We start from the raw sequence: 19,553 nt of genomic DNA, 5'->3' as shown, positions 1-19,553 counted from the left end.
TACAGCCTGTAAGTCTGTACTCTTAATTCTGTTCCAGGCTCTGCTTTGAATCTGGATTGTAGGTCCTTTATCTGCCCTGTTATGAGTAGCTAGGAGAATCTCAAATTGAACTCCCACATGGTCAGTCCAGGTCAAATGCAGTGCGCCCGTGAACTGCAAGTTTGGGTGATTCTCTAATACTTTGGAGAGGGCAGGAAGAGAAGAGATTGGCCTGTAGTTGGCAGGGTGCGTCGGTTTGGCGTTAGCCTTTTAATCAGTGGAAGAATCTTGGCATTCTTCCATAATTTTAGCATGATGATTGAGAAGAGGGAAGTCTTAAAGAGCTGGTATACTGTGGGGTTTATGGTGGGAGCTAATAAGGTCAGAATATTTGCTGGATAAGGGTCGGTAGGAGAGCCAGACTTAATGCTCGGGAGAAGGGTCAGTGACTCTTCAAGCTGAAACCCAGGGAAAGCTATTAACAATGGAGGATCCAAGATGTGAAGTTTGCTATTAGAACTATGGTAAAAGGTCAGTTCTTTCTCTGAGATGTTTGTGAAGGCTTGTTGGATCACGGAGATCTTTTTGTGGAAGAATTGAGCTATTTGCTTAGACCTTTCCTGCCTGCATAGCCCTTCCTTTGTGCCGGCTTTAGGGGCGATAAAGTATTTAACTATGCTAAACATTTCCTTACTCTTATTTTGGGCATTTTATATCTTGGTTTGAAATAGGTTTTTTTTGGCTGCCTTCACGAGAATGTAACAAACTTTTAAAGTGTCTTTATACACCTTCCTGTCCTTTGGTAGATAGGATTCACGATATTTCTGTTCCATTTTTCTACAATTTCTTTTGCTAGACCTGAGGGAATCACCAAACCATGGAGCTGGTGGGGCCGACCTCTTTGAGGAGCGGGAAACAACCGGTACCGCTGCACCAATGTTGGTTCGGAGCCATGAATCTATTGAGAGAGCGCCTGAGTCGGGGCAGCCGGACAGCTCCGGTGACAAATGACTGAGGGGGTCTGCTAACCTCGGGATAGATATTTTACTGAACCTCCTGTCCTGCGTTAGCCCGAGGAGCTTTGGCAGAGTTGGGAATGACACATTTTAATAGGAGGTGGTCAGACCAAGTAATGGGAAGAGGTAGGCTTACTGAGTTGTGAAAGATTTGGTCTAGGGTTTGACCCTTCTCATGGGTGGCCTGCAGCGTCTCCGACAAGGACATTGTTTGATGGTCTTTTCCATTGTCCATATGTATATTGAAATCTCCCAGAATAAGGCAGTTGTTGTATTTTAAGGCCAGGTAGGTGGTGGCTGTATTAAGCTTAGTAATACAATTTCCAATTGTCAAGGAAGGTCTGTAAATCAGAAAATAAGTGGTGCTATGATGGGGGGATAAGGTACAGTGGAAGCCTAAGGACTCTGCGCCCTCGATGTTTTCCATCGGGGTGGGAGAGCAGTCTAGTTTTTGATTGTAAATTATGGCGACACCACCCCCCTTCCCATTCGCTCAGTCACTCGTAAGGATCTTATAACCTGTAGGGATGGCCGAGGTGATAGTAGGGTTGGAGGCTTCAGACAGCCAGGTCTCAGTGAGAAATAAAAGATCAGGCCTTCATATAAAACTAGGTCATAAATGTGTGGTTCATGCTATTGCATAGAGCGACAATTTAAAAGGGTGGCCTTTAAGTTCTCTATTTTCTTATTGTTTTTACACTTATTGTTGCACAGGAAGATCTTGGGTGCGAGTTTCCTGGGCTGGAGGAGAGACCAGTTGCACTTATTGCATTGAAAGTCTACCTCCAAGCTCGGCTCAGCGGCTGTACACTGACTAGCCATTTTTCCCTTTTGTGATATAGTAGTCGAAACTCACCAGAGGGGAACTGGGCAACGTGGCCAGAGCTGGATACCTCCAGGATGCTGACGGGCGCACACGGGCTTGCCTTTGGCAAGCCTTCCGTGCGCCAGCGGCACGCCCGCTGCACATGTCCGTTTGCATCGGGAATATATAGGCTAATGCCTATGATGCAAACTGGATCGCTAACGCAGCTGCGGAAGCGGAAACTGCGCAGGCGTAAGTGAGGAGCCCGATAGTAGCCCCAGCCGATGCAAATCGGAGCAGCTAAAGAGGTGTCTGCAAGCAGAATCAAGTAATGTGCAAGTGTGCGTAGGTAGGAGAAATTGTTAAAAAGCACAGAGTCATTCAGCCTCACATATACAATTTGAAAAGTATTAAAAACCTAGTATCATGGCAGGAAACACAAAATCCTACAGCTGTCAGCTGCACACGTCCTTTTACATTGGGAATATATAGGCTAATAGGAAAGTGCGTGGGAAACAGGGCTCAAATTGAATCATAAATTCAAACTTGTTTGAACAGGGGCCCCCAAACTATGTTGGGCCCATGTCCCCCAAAATCTTTAAGATGTCCCTGTGCAGCACAGCATTACAAAAGTGCAGAACTGTCCTGAGTAAGGAGATATGCGCCTTTCCTGCAAGCAGGTGGTCAGAGAGACTTCTAAAGTGTATGCTATGACTTGGGATGCAGCACCTGTAAACTCTCCTTTCCTGTTTAGGACCATTGTTGCAGTGTGTTTTTTACTGTCTCAACATACCTGTTCATTTGCATATAGTTACTTTAACTACAGGTAAACAACACTGTTATGTTAATTGACAAACCGTGGCAATCAATTGTGCATCATGATCAATCTTGCATGACCGTGGTTTGACCTGTTTTTGCGTCCACCTACGTTGTGAAGATACCAGGTAGAAATAAGTTCAGAGGATGTGTGGTCTCCCTCAGGGAGAAAGTGTCCTAATGGTTCTTTTATGTGACAGTAGTCCCCAAATTCACTCCACACCCTCCTGGGTTTCAAGGACAACCAATGTGTTGAAACGCTGATCAGGATCACACCAGCAACATGCTGGGCCAGTTCTACGTGGTGTTTACTTTTCTACAGCTGATACTGTAATCCCAAAAGGGTTTCACAGCACTAGTGGTTAAATGTGTGGGACTCATTTACTTGGGTCGTGTCCCCATGCAAATCAGCTTTCACTCCCTTGCAGACTGGTGACAAGGGAAGGTGGTGTCTGTATCTACCAGGGAAGTTTTCTCTCACTCTATACACTGCTCACCTGCTGGCCGGATGGTATGGTTATGATCCACATAAAGCCTGGTGCCTATTCTTTTTCCTGAGTCTCAGGCCAATCTGTGTCCACTACTGACCAGGTATCCATCGCAAATGCAAAGAGAACAATTGACGGACAGGATGCTGAATAATGTCAGATATTTACCCCAGAATAAAGATCTGGGCCTAAATCCATCGTCTTTTTGCTCACCATGCCATTCCAGTTCAAATCCTGCCATATGCAAATCAGCCTTGATTCTGTTCCCCGTGAGAACAGTCCAGCCCGAACTGCCAGGCCAGGTCTTCCCTGGAATGGAAAAAAAAGCATCCTGGGACCGGTTACGGGGTAAGACCACTCATTAGCTAGGCCAGCTTGACTACAGTGGCATGGAGAGCACAGGACCTACATCAAAGCATACCAGCCCCACTCGGGGAGACAAATGCAAAAAGAACAATTGATGAACAGAATGCTGAACAATGTCAGACATTCACCCCACTACATAGATCTGGGCCTAAGTCCATCGTTTGTTTGCTCCCCCTGCCATTTCAGGTCAAACCTAGCCATATGCAAATCCTTCTTGACCCTGTTCCCCATGGGAACAGTCCAGCCTGATGTGCCAGGCCAGGTCCTCCCTGGACTGGAAAAGAAGTATCCTGGGACCGGTTTCAGAGTAATACTCTTCATCAGCCAGGCTAGCTTGACTCCAGTGGAATGGAGAGCACTGGACCCACGTCTGGACATACCCGTTCCTCTCGAGGTGACAAATACAAAAAGAACAATTGATGGACAGAATACTGAAAAATGTCAGACATTCTCCCCAGTATAGAGATCTGGGCCTAAATCCATCGTTTTTTGCCCCCCCCCCTCCCCATGCCATTCCGGTTCAAACGCAGCGGTACGCAAATCAGTCTTGACTCTGTTCCCCATGGGAACAGTCCAGCCCGAACTGCCAAGCCAGGTCAACCATGGACTGGAAATAAAGCATTCTGGGACTGGCTTCGGGGTAGAACCCCTCATCAACCAGGCTAGCTTGACTCCAGTGGCAAGGAGAGCAGTGGGTTCCATGCTCACTGCACCAATGGATCCAAGCTATCCTGGCTGGTGAGTGGTGATGGCCTGAAACAGATCCTAGGATGCTTGTTTCTGGTCCAGGGAGGACCTGACTTTGCAGTTCAGGATGGACTGCTCCCATGAGGAACATGGTCAGGACTGATTTACATATGGCTAGGTCCAAAATGGGGTAGCATGGTGAGGAAAAGAACAATGGATTGAACCCAGATCTTTATTATTGGGGGTGAATGTTTGCATTGTTCTGGATTCTGTCCATCAACCTTTTGCTTTTGTTGCTCCAAGTGGGAAGGGTATGGCAATACGTGGGTTCGGTGCTCACTGCGGCACTGGATTCAAGCTAGCCTGGCTGATAAGGGATGATGCAAAGAAACCAGTCCCAGGATGTTTATTTCTGGTCCAGGGAGGACCTGGCTTGGCAGTTGGAGCTAGACTATGACTATGAGGAGCAAGGTTAAGACTGATCTGCATATGGCTGGGTCCAAACTTGGGTAGTGTGGTGAGCAAAAGAACGATGGATTAAACCCAGATCTTTGTGACTGGGGTTGAATGTTTCCATTGTTCAGCATTCCATTGATCAACTGTTTCTTTTGCTTCAGGTATCCAGGTATACAAAACAAATTATAGTAACATTGAGTTTTCCAGGGACTGAACTGGATTCGGCTATGATGGAGTCCATTCTAACACTCGTAAAACTCAAGACGTTGAGAGAGTTGGTCCAAAATGTGAGAATTGATAATAATAAGTGCAGCGTGGTGGTCCTGGCAGGGTATGTTTTGGAAAATAATAACATCAATAAGAGGGGCAAAAAAAAACATCACTGAATCAAAGTGGTCAGACAAGTCAGGAGCCACATAACATTGAAGACTGTTTAACTTGATCGCACTGGTATATCTTAAGTACAGGTATTACAACCAAAACCCAAGCCCAATTATTAATCCAAGTCTTCTTTATTCATCTTAGCCATGCAATTTTTCATTCTAGTTCATCACGTCCCAATCAACATGTATTTCATCAACCGACTTCACCAGGGCTAGAAATCATATAATACAATACTATTATCCTTCTTCTTCTTAGCAAAACAAGGAAACTGTACACCTCATGGCCAATCGTCCACATAGAAAAAAAGTGTTGTTGCATCTGTTAGAAATGGGGTTTGAGGTTGGCTATGGTATGAACCTAACCCAGGCAGAACCCACCACTGTAGTCAGGGTAAGGGAGTTACATACACAAGATAACGCCTGCTCGCCCCCTTGGTAGTGTGGCAGAACAGTCAGGCTTATCCCAGAGGCAATGTGTTAAGCATGGCACACACACACACACCAGTGACACACTAGGCACACCACAAAAGAGACTCGACACAAGGGTATCTAAAAATAGCCTTTGTATTATAAAAACACATAGACCACAGTTTCAGGGAATCACTGTGCCACTAGGCACATGTCATAATAAATGCATATAAGACACATAGTTCATCAATTACTTTGCCAACCAGGCAATTGTAATAAGACTACTTAGATCATAAATCACTTGGGAGTATGGGCAAAGCCCATTAGACCACCAGCAAGGTGTATCATGTATTAAGCACATTAGACCCCCAAATCACATAAATCATAGATAGTTTGCTGAGTGGGTAATTGTCATGAGCCTAACACGTAGTGCATTACATCAATGGTTATCTGCTACACATGTCAAATAGAAAAGCATTACCTCAATAGTTATCTGCTGCACGTGTCAAAAAGAAAAACATTACCTCAATAGTTATCAGCTGCATATTTCAAAAAGAAAAGAACCCATCATGAGAAAACTACCTACTGGGAATAACCTTGATAATATTGAGCTTGTGTACACCAGGGTGAGGCAAGGCACAGGATATGTGGTGATGTCACCTATATTGAGAACATGCTCATGCTACCCAGAGCCAGCTTCCACCGGGCTCAGCAGAGGCAGATTAAACAGCCTCACTTGAATTTTGGGTAAGATTGTGGGTGAAGAAACTGCTCCGATAACCCCCTTCCGGTCAGCACTATGGTGATAATGTTTTTTTAGCACCCCTTGCCCGGGGTGGTACTGTGATTCTGGTTGCAGGCCACCAGCCAGGTATTGGAATTTTCGGGTATTTTTGAGCGATAGGGTCGAGCTGGACCTCCATCACGGATTCGGTTGCCCGCTCTAACAAACAGACAGAGGCACACAGGATACTAAAGTAAGAAAATGCTTACTTTCTAAAAGTAAGCACCCTTCGTTGGGACGAAAAATTGTGAGCAACAATAGAGTTAAATTGGAGTGCACTCCTTCCCTTGAATGTCAACCACTTCTTCAGACATATCTTGACTTGCGTGCGCATCACACAGTGACCCATCCCCGGTCACTCTTTCAACTTGAAAAACTCAAAAGGCGCGTTACGAACGCACCATGTTGGCGCACTGCTTTTAATGGGACCTGTTCCCTTTCACTACCTCGTTGTAAACCTTAGTTCATCAAAACTTGACTTTTTATTCCTTGCTTTATTCCATATTTTCACAGCAATGTCGCGGAGACAGTGAGATTCCAAATAGATGTTTATTGCACACGTTCAAATGCAGCTCTATACCAATCCAGGCTTTTAAACAACGGCACGTCAGTTAATAAACCTCAGCGTAGGCCATATCAATGCTACCCAATGCATTTCGAGCCGAAGGCTCTTCGTCAGGGGTTTCTGAAAAAATGCAAAAAGAGTAGATATACCAATTGGACAAATTAAATATACCATTTAATCAAAAACATACAATCCTACCAGTCTCAATGTGAATTTCTCACAAAATGTGCGCTCTCTCCTCTTAAACTACAAGTGCCCACCCACTGCAACTTAAAACAATAATCAACGCTCTAATCAGTGATCCCTTCTCACCTTGTACATACAAGCCTGTGCGCTGCATTCAGCCGATAACCTCTTCACCCTTTCACTCAATCTACTCAAACAGTCACTCTCACACACACACCGTTAAAAAGCCAGCGTTCACACCCATGTGTCTTCAATTACCATCCAACCAATTGCAGTGGGTGGGCACTTGTAGTTTAAGAGGGGAGAGCGCACATTTTGTGAGAAATTCACATTGAGACTGGTAGGATTGTATGTTTTTGATTAAATGGTATATTTAATTTGTCCAATTGGTATATCTACTCTTGTATTTTTTCAGGAACCCCTGACAAAGAGCCTTTGTCTCGAAATGCATTGGGTAGCATTGATACGGCCTACGCTGATGTTTATTAACTGACGTGCCGTTGTTTAAAAGCCTGGATTGGTATACAGCTGCATTTGAACGTGTGCAATAAACATCTATTTGGAATCTCGCTGTCTACGCGATATTGCTTTGAAAATATGGATTAAAACAAGGAATAAAAAGTCAAGTTTTGATGAACTAAGGTTTACAACGAGGTATTGAAAGGGAAAAGGCCCAATTCAAAGCACTGCGCCAACATGGTGCGTTAGTAACGCGTCTTTTCGAGTACTTTCTAAAAGTGGCTTTTTCAAACACAGAATTTAAAAAAACACCTTTACCAAAAAGAGAGTTAATAAATTTGGAGTTCAGAGAGCCTAAACTTCAACTTTCTATCATGTCCCTATAGAAAGTTATACCTGTTAGATGTCACCAAGCAACTCCCATGTTAGCCTATGGGACAGATACCCTTTCAATAGTGAAAAACAAATTTAGAAGTATTTCACTATCAGGACATGTCACACCAACCAGTACATGTCCTACCTTTCACATAAATTGCACCCTGCCCATGGGGGTACCCAGGGCCTACCTTGGGGGTGCCTTACCTGTAAGGTGAGGGAAGGCTTGAGCCTGGCAAGTGGGTGCACTTGTCAGGGCAACATAGGAGTTTACAACTACGCACGCAGACACTCCAGTGGTAGGTCTGAGACACATTTACAGGGCTACTCCTGTGGGTGGCACAACTAGTGCTGCCGGCCCACTAGTAGGATTTGATTTATAGGTCCTGGCACACTCAGTGCACTTTAATAGGGACTTACCAGTAAATTAAATATCCCAATCATGAATAACCAATCATATCACAATTTAGACTGATCAGCAGTGGTAAAGTGCCCGGAATCCTATAGCCAATGAAAAACAGGGTCAGTAATATAGGAGGCAAAAGGCAAAACATTTGGGGATAACCCTGCAGAAAGGGCCAAACCCAACAGTATCCAAAACAAATGAAACAAGTTGGTTCTTATGTAATATAAAGAATAACATCATTCAGAATACTAAATGTAACCCATCTGCTAATTTTCCAGTTACATTTTCATGCTTTCTTGCACATTCCAAATAATACTAAATGTGTTGTAACAACCAAAACACCACAATATTCTCCAATTTGTACATGAAGTGAAATCATGCATCCTAATAAACCCAGAATGGTCTTGCTCCTCAATTATCAACAATTGTGTAATATCTTCACCTCCCCAATATACAAAATGGAGCCCTTCAAAATCTAAAACAATCATAATCTTCAAATGTCTGATTTTATATCTCCAAAACAAAGTACCTGCAAAAGTATAACTAACCCTGTCATAGTGGAAGTAAGCATCATGCACACCACGTTGCTCACAAAGGGCTTACCAATTTCATAACAAATAACAAATATTCTTCACATTCTGGAAAAATTGTAAGTTCAGAATGAGCTCAAAATTTGCTAAATCACACATCTTACCCCTCTTCACATCCTGGAGATCCAACCTTCACATTGGCATGCATGTGTTTGACGTACAGAGCTAGTATTCAGTGTCCTACGCTAGCTTACTCTGAACTTAAAAATTTCCCAGACGTGTAGAAAATATATTTTATGAAATTGGCAAGCGCTTTTTGGATGACGCGGTTTACAGGATTCTTACTCTCTCTAAGGGAAATGTATAGCTTTTTTCTTTTTACTTTTGCTGATGTATGGTTTGTGGGAGAAGATATGGGGAGCCTGGCAGACCTACAGAGGCCTATGAGGGAAGCAGTGGGGTGTAAGTTGAGTCATGGAATGAGTTGCTATTGTAATGATTTATGTACCATTGATGACATGAGAACCAGAAATACTGTAATTCGATGTAACTGTCTCCCGATTGTATTACTTGCTGAGCATATGTTCATAAAAAGAATGTAAAAAAAAAGATGTATGATTTGATCAGAATATAAATGGAAAAAAAGCAAAGCTTAATGGTAAGTAGGATGAGCTTCGTAAGCCTTGGTATTTGGCACTGTGCCCACTGAGGGAACCTGAGAAGTACAGAAACATGAAGGGAGTAGAGAAGTTTGTTTTCCTGTGATGTAGAACAGATACCAGGACTGCTCTGCAATGAGTGTTGGCACCATTCAGAACCCAAACCTGCTCAGAATAAGAGCAGCAGAAACTTGTCTCAAGATCAGCTGTTTAGTGTAAACATGATCCTGCTTCTTAAACATTGCATTAGGACATACAAAAAGGACAACACAGGAGAATAGATGGCAAGGATCAATTTAGTCTTAGTGTCATCATTCAGGGCCAAGAAGGTCGACCTAGTAAAACTTTATTAGAATATTGGAATTGTTAGCACTTAATTGAAAACAATGGAGTGCTCCATGCTTCTAATGGCCAGTAGAAGCTCAGAAAATCAACATTTCAATATTTAACAAAGACATCACAGAGCCCAAGGGATTTCAACCCCCTCGCGCTCCATGAGGCATTTCTTTTACAAATTAAAACATTGTTCCCTGTAGGGGTGGAATGTTCTCTTAGCTTTAGAGCCCTCTGTACTCGGCTCTATTAAACATTAAAGGCCGGCTCCCTTCTTAAAGGTGTCTTTAACGCTGGAGAGGGCCCTTATTGGACGGTAGTGCCCGTTACGAAGTGCTCTAAGGCTATAATATAAACCTCGCCTTGAAGCTATTCTGTTGCTATAAGGTCTGGTATACATGCAAAGATAAAGAAATATGGAAGGTATGTAGGTGAGTCATGTGGGTGAGTCATGTGTCAAGACGGGAGGTCAGTGCTCAGGCCAGGAGGGTAAGTGATGGTTCCATTCTTTGCCCATACTTATTGATCAGGGCCAGAAAAGACTATGACCTTAAATTGTTTTGATACCTGGGAACCAACAATCGAGAACAGGTGACAAGTTAAAACTCAAAACAGTTAGAAAAGAGCTTATTGGAGCAGCAAAAAGGGACACCTGGGAGGGAAATTATTAGGACACAAATGCTTCCTCTTAGAGTATTGGAGAGAGCAGGGAAACCTGCAGTCATAAGTAGGATATGCAAAGAGGTCAGCAAGGAGGTGACTGTTTCAAGTTTCAAGTTTATTTTATTTAGCACAGTTACTTAAAACCGTTGCTACAAAATATCTCATTGCAGATTAAAACCAGTTAAAAGACATTATAACTAAATGCTATTTACAGTGCATTAAAAAAACAAGCAATTATTATAGCAGCGTTTGTCCTTTTCCCTATCTGCTGTGTGGTAATTCAGACTTTGGCATTTTCTTCACTTGTCTTAAAATTTTTACAAAGCAACAGTTAAGCTGTGTGTTCTCAGGTGCAAAACATGCCAACACAGCTTGTCTCCGTGTGCGAATGCCTCTCTGGTTAAAAAGTGGTTTTAGAAACGGTCTCCTTCCCTCTGTTAGTTCTTTACATGTGCAGAGGAGATGCAGCATATCTTCTTGCATTGTCCCACATAAGCGGCAGTTGGAATCAGATTGGATTTTCAGCCAATGTGGAACGTGCTTTGTGCATGGCAACAAGCCTAGTCTGTATTTCACAAATAAAATGTTGGTATGTTTGGCAAAACCCAAAGCTAGATATTTCTGTGCCCCCAGATAGGAATAAGTACTCAGAATCATCCAACCATGCGATCTCCTTAGGAGGTGACTGGAGTTTGCACATTGAATGACTTTGTGTGGGTGGACCATGAGAATGTTGCCTGCAAACACCCATCTTTGTTGAGACTGAATGGGGCGCACCTTTTGCACCTGGGAACGGAAATGTCCCTAATGCCTGTTATGACAGTTGTGGAGCAGTTTTTAGGGAGGGAGGCAATGGCAAGAATAGCAGCATGAAGAGAGGTTTTTGGGGGGGCTAAAGAGCCATAATAATTAGAGTTAGCTACGTTTTGGTTAAGTAGTAGTGGAGCTGCAATACAGATAACTTTGCAGATACAGGAGGGCTTCGGTTTGGCTCTCGGAGGGACTGGTAAGTCTAAGTAGAAGAAGGGATCATAGATCTGTGAGAATAAAGGGGGTTAAAATTGTAAACCTGTCTAGAAGGGTGTAGGTCTGGAAACAGCTAATGGTATTGAATTCTGAGATGTTGATGGAAGTAGAAAGAAACACATGGAGCGTTGAATAGTCTATGGAGGGGATGGGTGCTAGTTAAACTTGTTAGGTCCATATCAGTCCGTGACGTGAATGGGGCAGAGAAAAACGATTGCCTTAATAATAAGATACCATTTGTCAACCTCATGGAGTCTTCATGCTGTTTTCGCCTAAATATCCTAAAGTTTCCTTTGTGCGTTCGTATATTTTGCAGAACACATAAGATAACAACATTCCATATTCAGTACCTTTTTCCTTTTCCAGGCGGCTGCATCTTTCTGTGAGAACTTTTATCTTCTCTGTCTCCTGTCTCCCAAGAGAGCGGAAGGATCTGTGCATCATGATGATGGTTCCTCATACGATCTTCCTTAACAAAATAGCCAGGACAAACTAAGTTACATGGCGGCCATCTTGGACCACGTGCAGTCACTGTTGAGTTTCAAAAGCATTCGAGTGCGTCAGAGTCATTTATTTACTTCAAAACTGGGCACGGGTGAACTCAACCAAAGTTCAACGTGAAAATTCATTGGAGAACTTAGCAGGATTCTCAACCCCAATCATATTTCTGAAATTCACATCAGACACTTTTTAATGCAGTAAGGTGGAGAAGTGTGGCTCAATGATTAGAACGGCAGACCTTGATGCAGAGGTCTAGCCGGGACCAGGGTTTAATTCCCCGCCTTGGCGGGTCTTGGGCTCAAAATTCCACGGACCTGATCATTCTCGCCTCGGTTTCTCGCCTCGGTGCCTATTCCAATCATGGAGTCCCACTCTGCAACTCTGGGCAAGCTTCTGCAACTCTGGGCAATAGCTTGCTTAATCTCCACAAGGGCCCCCACAACGCTAAGGCTGCCTGGCCTCCACCTTGGGGGTGCCCAGGAGTGGAAGCCTCACAGGGAAAGCCAGGATGGGTTCCACAGCGGTATTCGTACAAGCGCCTTGAGACCCTTGCGGGTGAGTAGTGCGCTATACAAGTATCAATTTACAATTTTAAGTGCACCTTTTGAAATGCAATATAGAAAGATGTATTTCATTCCTCATAATTGATCAAAATGAACGTTTACATTCCACTTCACTTACATCCTCCTGATGTTCTAAACCCAATTGTAAACCCCTTCATTGTAACTGAACTCACATTAGAAATTAATCACCCATTCAAAAAGAAAATGACAAAAGAGCAACATTTGATAAAAACAAGGGTCATATTTGACACAAACCGTCAACGGCTTATTTTATTATAGAGAATTCAGAAATTCTTGCTTCAATGCTCAATGGAAATATATACGTTTAACATCAAAAGCTGTAGCAAAAGCTGTCAGTTTTGTAAACTATAAATGCTCCTGTGACTCACGTTTTAGTAATGAAACCTATGACATCAAGATATTCGGATGGGGTGGTGAGTGCAGAGAGAGGAAGGGATGAGATAAAGAGGTGAGAAAGAGGGGGTGAGACCGCGGAAAGATCAAAGTAAGAAGGCTGAAGCAAGAGGGGGTTGAAAGCTGGAAAGTTGACAGGCTGACAGAATAATGAAGGGACACAGACAGCAGACCAAAAGAGATAGGGGGCGATTCACAAAGACATTTTGGAGGAAGTTAAGCATCACTCCTGCAGCACTGCTTTATTACTCTCTCATGCCTTTTTGAATTGGCCCGTAAACATCTAAAATGGGAGTAAAATGTTAATATTCAATGGCTATTCATATACAACTAGTGTGGATAATCGTATACAATTAGTAGAGGACCTGATTACGAGTTGAGGCGTTATTTATGGCCCGATAGATAATGATACAATGGAGTATGTTATTTATCGGTTGTGATAAATAACACCTATCATGGGTTTAAAAGGAATAACATGCAGAATATGATGTTTTACGCACCAAAATCTGCATGATACAGTAAATACCGTATGTTACATTTTGGCAGATTCGACCTGTCGGAATTTAAGGAATGTTGGGTTATTTAATGCATCCGATAATTATCAATTCACAAAGACGTGTAAGAGTGCGTAAGAGTGTACTCCTGTGGGACTAATTCCCATACTCATAAATGCTTTTGTGGATCGGACCCATAGAGATGGAGAAAGAAAGATGCCCTAAAGCAGCGAGACAGCTGGAGAGACAGGACTAGACAGAGAGAGAGGGAGAAACAAACAGTGTAATTAGAGAGACAGCGTCCAACCGAGACGTAACCATTCATAGAGACTTTTGGACCGAGATGGGGAACGTTTGCTCGCAGATGATACCCGTCCTTTGCCATGACACTGTAGACTCCATTCTACTACCCATGCGTAAAATCTTCTAACAGCATTTAACTCCTAGTGTTTAATGTATAAATTACAAAAAGGTACTTACATGTGGGAGAATTCAGCTCTCCGTGGCACCTTTTCTTCTTCCTGAGATAGCACAGTGGAAGTCCTCAAAACAACTCTCGACTACGCAGATGACTTGGCACAGCTTTTTAAAGCTGTATAAGGTATTTTGTATTAACTGCTGCACGATATACACAAACACATACCGATTCAGCGCCTATGCAAGTCTGGTCTAGTTATGTAACCTCAGTGGCGTCTCCGCTGCATGCATACCCCCGCGTGCCCTGCAGGGGTGCATACTTCACGAGCACACTCACCTCACATCCTGCAAGTGCGTGAGCCAATCACAGCGCTGGCCTCGGGCGCTAAACTCAGTTCCCACACGCGGGTGACAAAATCATGGACAGCTGGCAGGATTGGACTAGAATCTAAAAACTGGTCTGGAAAATATTTTATTCCAGCCCCGTATTTCACGTACAAAAGCAACACGCACAGCCCCTTCCACGGGCTTGGGAGGGCTCACCTTCCACGACTGAACCTATTTACTAGCTCCTTGCGCCGCCACTTTTTCCCCTGTTAAAAGTGACGCACCAGCGGCGCAAGGGGCTTTTAAATAAGTCCCGATATTTTTGTAATTGGACCAACGGATTACTTTTACAGCATAATTGTCCAGAATAATGGGCCAAAAAAAATGCTATTTAATAAGCAACTCTAAAGATAAACTCATGAAGTATTCCTGAGTAGCATGTTTTTTTGCAGCAGCAAATAATTGATGTGCCCTTAGGGTTATGTATGCTGCACCGTCAGGGGTGCTATCATGATGGGGCTGGTTGGGCCGGAGATCCCTCCGCCTATCCGGCCCAAAGATAAACCCGTACACTCCAAACTATCAGGGGGTTTCCCAGTGTCCACTACTGCCAGTCCAGCCTTGGCCGCTGGCTAGAAGGGATGCGTGTGCGGACTGGAGTCTACACAGAAGGGCCTAATCATTGTCACTTGTGCACAGTGGCAGCTGGTGATGTCTGAAGTGGTGAGGTGTAAGTACCTGCCTCTCATTGCACCGCGAGTGGGACAAAGTCAGCATTTCAGCTTCCTCTGAGATTCAAAGTTCCTCCAAGGAGGCTAAAAGAGGGGTGTTCTTCCAATAACATGTTGAAATAAGGATTGGCCGAGTAAATGTAAATCCATATTTGTAAAGTGCCAACTACTCACCCTTACGGATCTCAAGGCGCTGGAGACCGTTGTGGAAATTAAGTGGGCTATTGCCCAAAGTCACATTGTGCAGCTGCCACCGGAGTCGGGGATCGAACCCGTGAGACCTGTGCTACAAAATCAGATGTCCTGGCCGCTGCACCACACCTAACCACTGTCAGCAGGACTCGCTGTTTTTTAATTTAAAAATTATTCTTCACTGGTTGGAAAGTTTCCGTATGTGGTCAGGTGGAAGGGTGAATTGGTGAAAGTGATAATAAACCAGTGGTTGTGAGTGAGGGAATGAATACATGAGTAAGTGTATGTGTAAATGTAGAAGAGTTCATAGGGGTAGATGAATAGTTGAATAAGTGGGTGCATTGATGGATGGACGAATTGATGAGTACATTAATGAAATAATCAGTGCGTGCATAAATATATGCATATAGGTTTCAACATTCGTACAGGCTCAGGCCTCAGGCAGCAGTTATAATAGTATGTTTATAATATCCCAGATTTACCAGCATCATGCCAGAGCCAGCGTTACAACAAAAGTGGGCACAATCATGCCAAGATTACCCACATGGGCTAAGAATTACCATTAACACAATTATGTATGTTAAGATGTGCCCTGTTACTTAATAATCCTTAACACATGCTCAAATTTGCAAGATCATGAATTTCTCCCAATTGCATATTTACATTTACCCTATTACTTCACAATCATTAGTTCATGTTTGAATGTGGCCAATAAATCAGTAATCCGGGGTCCATCCCTTATACACTCAACATTTTAAAGCGTGTTCAGATCGGCATGCAGACGTCTGAGTGTCAGACCGGATTTGCACCATTATTTAGAAGACTTGACTACATGGGCACATTTGCTTCATCTCCCAGCACATGAAAAAAAACGTTGTTCACATAACAATAAGCTATTTCATATATAAATGGCAGTACTTATGATGATGATATGGAAGCCCTTCACATACTTCCACAACAGTGATGTTCCTAGCTGCCCCTTCCTGCTTATGACACTACCAAATGTTCTTCTAGTTGATAAGAAATGGTATGGTACCTAAGGACGTTAATAGAAGTCCTTCTGATGTCAGCAGGAGGAGAGAAGTGCTTTTGATTGTTATTAGATCTCTCTAAAGTCACCAGAACTGGGGTAATATCTCAGGTCAATACTAAAGGTCCCTCTAAAGTGAGCAGAAAGGTGCTTCAATAGAACCTGGAAGACCTCCCAAGGTACATTTTAAAATAAATCATATACAAATATATATTCCCTGTAAATTAACTGAGGAAGGGAGAGGAGTATGTTGAAGAGCGGAGTTAGAGGTTTGGCTTATCAAAGTAGAAAATAATTATATTTCCCTTTTAAAAATGAGGTTTTGTTACTCACAGCTAAGATCAGTGAAAGGCCCATGTGGATCCCTAGAGCGCGATTTGATAAGTTGACTCCCTGATCACAGCATTTATCTGGGTGCCAGGCCAAAAGAGATGGCATTTTCGACATTAAAATGCATGACGCTTGACATGGACCTGTCAGTCCCAGACTTTGAGACTCATTATTTGGCAGAGCAGCTGCATTGGTACATACAATGGCTTGCAGGCAGACAGACACAGGACCGCATATCGGGCCTTTTGCCCAGAACTGGATGTGCTGATGAGTGTGTTATCGAAGGACGGACGGCCGGTGTGAGAAGTTGGCCTGGCATATGCTGTCCACTATTCTAGTGGGCACCTTGCACCAGTCCAAAGGACCCTTATTGATGGTAGGTTTAAAGACAACCTATATAGAAAGCTATCCTACTGGTAGCTGTGGAGAGCAGCCTTCAGGCTAAGTCTTGAAGGAATGTAAAGCAGCTTGTTTTACCAGTCTATAATCTCATGAATGACCACATGAAAGGAGAACCACACCAGGTGTATATATAAAATATATGTATTTATTCTAAACACATCCCTCTAGTCTCTTTATGAGGCTAGAGGCAAAAGTACTTAAAGTAAACTTATTTAGCACACAGTAAATTAGCACAATATATGATTAGCCCTAGGGGCGTCACAAACCATATACTAAGAAAGTGGTATAAGAACCACGACTGACATAGATACAAGGCATAGAGCCTTTAGAACCACTAGGGCCATCCAGGAACCACCCAAGGTAGTGACACAGGGGACCCACGGGGGATGCGTGCAGTGTCTAAACACAACCGCGAATCACCATTACCTTCTATGGGGAAAGTCGCAGTTGGAAAATTACAGATAAAAGACAGTTAGAAGATGACTTGGAGCAAACCCCTTTAGAACTAGCCAGTTCTAGAGTCAATACCCTCGGGAGCACCGGAGTACTCGAGTTACCTCACGCAGGGAAGCCGGGTGCATAGGTGTCTTTTGGTGTCGAGTTTCGTCGTAGTTTTCAATGGCGATCTGCTGCAAAGTGCTTCTGGCGACCAAGTCGAAAGTGTCCGGATGGAGCCAAGGGTGGATCGAAGATCTGAAGAACCTGAAAGCAGAGGGGACAGAGTCTGGGTCACTAGCCAGTGACCAGGAAGGCGAGGAGAAGATGCCAACCAATGTCAAGTGAGTTCAGGTGAAGAAGGTAAAGCTTGACTCTTAAGCCACGAGGACCAGGAGGCATCAAGGACAACCAGGAGCTGGATTCAAGCAGCCACACAAAGGATGTTGAGTACTGCGGTGTCGGTTTCCTAACTGAACCCAAGAAACATTGGCAACAACAACCCACGCAGAAAGTAAAGATTGGCTTTGGTGCAGACCAGCAGGTTCTGAGGGACTCACCCTTTCGAGGGGAGTCGGGGCACATCTGGAGCAACCAGGAAAGCCCAAGAAACAGAAGAGTTACCTTTGTGGAGACCCACCAGTTGACGGACCAGGGATCACAAAGGAGCCTCAAGAGGAAATGCTAGAAGTGGCCCACGGAACACTCGTGAAGTGTAGGCCCACAATCTTCAGTGCAAATGATGCTTGGGGCTTGGACTACAAGTAGCCAAATGCAGAACTTAGGGAAAGCTCAGGAAGTTGATGCACTTGCAAATGTGCACAGTGTCCAGGGGTTCCAGTTCCACATCACTCGTGAGGCCTGCGGGTCTCTGATTTGCTGGGATCTCCTGTCAGTCTCGGAGAAGTCTGAAAGTCTGGGTCCTGTGTTGCAAGTCCTTTGGGATCCGGCGGGAGCCTCAGAAATGCAGACCGGCAAGATGCATCTTTGGTGCCTGTTTGAACAGGGGAGTCACTCCTTAACCCAAGGGAGATTTTTCCGTCTTCTAGTCGAAATAGAATGTTGAAGTTCCAGGATATATGTTTCAGAGTTTCGTCCAGGGTAATCTGAAATCCTAAGGACTGGGTTCTTATACTTATACTAAGTTTAGGGGTTGGACTTACTCTAGGGTTCCAACTATGAGAGGATCCAGGGTGGGGGTGTTTAGGCTCCTTTCCCTTTGTCTTGTTTCGCACCAGAGCAGGGACTGAGTGCCCCTGCAATCGGTTTGAACTGGGGTATGCACAGGGACACCAAGTGTGCTCCCAGCACTGTCTGAAAAGCATTCTCTGAATGCACTCACCCAGCCCCAATACACTAAAGCCTGTCTGAGAGGTGGTAACACCTCCGTGTGACAGGAAACCTATTGTCCAGGCCTCCCCTGCCAGAGTTTTGTCCAGCAGCAGGAGGTCAGACTTGTGTCTGTGGCTGCAGTATCTATTTTGTGATGCTGGGGTTCTTTTAAACTATTACCGCTGAGTTAAGTTTGTACATGTCTTCTCCCTCTAGAAGGGTGTAATTCTACCCCCGCAACCAGAACTGGTGGGGGGGGGGGGTAGGAGTCCAAAGTGTTTGACACCAAACACAACATGTTTCCATGCAGCCATTCCAAAGTTAGCATTAACCGCAAGGTTATAATGCACTTAAGAGTATATGGTCTGGCTGCATCACAGAACAGCTACAGAGAAGTGATTCCGAAAGGTGCAGAGGGGTCCTGCTCATGCATGGGCACCCTATCACATAAAGCCAAGCACTCTGCCTTCAGGATTGTCAAGGCCTGCCATAGGAGTGACTTATAGGTTTATAAGTGTCAGTGATATAAGGTAGATATAGGTAACCTATATCTCAGTAAGGGGTGCATGCACCAGATTATCCAGGCTGCAGTAGCAGACCTGTGGTGCCATTTTGGAAGGCTTCCCAAGGGAGGCATAATACATGCTTCAGCCCCTGGTAGGCCTCTGGGGTACCTATGCCCTTAGTACCTAAGGTTCCATATACCAGGGACTCACAAGGGTAACCCAGTAATCAATGTGGAGTGTACCTAATATACATGCAATCAATTTAGAGAGGAAGCAGCTAGGCTGGGGTCCTGGTTAGCAGGGACCCAGCCAGACTAGAGTCGAAAAACAGTGAAACAGCAGCAAAAAGTGGGGGTAACCATAGTAAGCAGATCCTACTCTCCTACAGCAGGACTTTCGATAATCATAATGAGTATGGACTACTATGATCATCTATTGAAAAAAGTTGATGGGATGTGTAATACCATGTGTTGTGAAACCTCATAAACT

General features: G+C 44.0%; 1 protein-coding gene across 2 annotated transcripts in view; it reads right to left on the bottom strand.

The window, feature by feature from the left end:
- LOC147728409 (uncharacterized) overlaps nucleotides 1-11,882 on the bottom strand; it is a 98,299-nt gene extending 86,417 nt beyond the window's left edge. The window contains exon 1 of one of the 2 annotated variants that reach the window (XM_086963281.1): nucleotides 11,741-11,882. In XM_086963281.1, the coding sequence (XP_086819407.1) occupies nucleotides 11,741-11,850 (110 nt within the window). In that variant the 5' untranslated portion in view covers nucleotides 11,851-11,882. The remainder of the gene's footprint in view (nucleotides 1-11,740) is intronic. The other variant, XM_086963282.1, reaches the window with a different exon arrangement.
- Nucleotides 11,883-19,553: the final 7,671 nt, after the last annotated feature.

This window comes from Lissotriton vulgaris, chromosome 3_1 (assembly GCF_964263255.1).
Source record: "Lissotriton vulgaris chromosome 3_1, aLisVul1.2, whole genome shotgun sequence".
Classification (NCBI taxonomy): domain Eukaryota; kingdom Metazoa; phylum Chordata; class Amphibia; order Caudata; family Salamandridae; genus Lissotriton; species Lissotriton vulgaris.
Note: the sequence above shows the minus strand (reverse complement) of the source record. Positions and strands in the feature narration are given on the sequence as shown.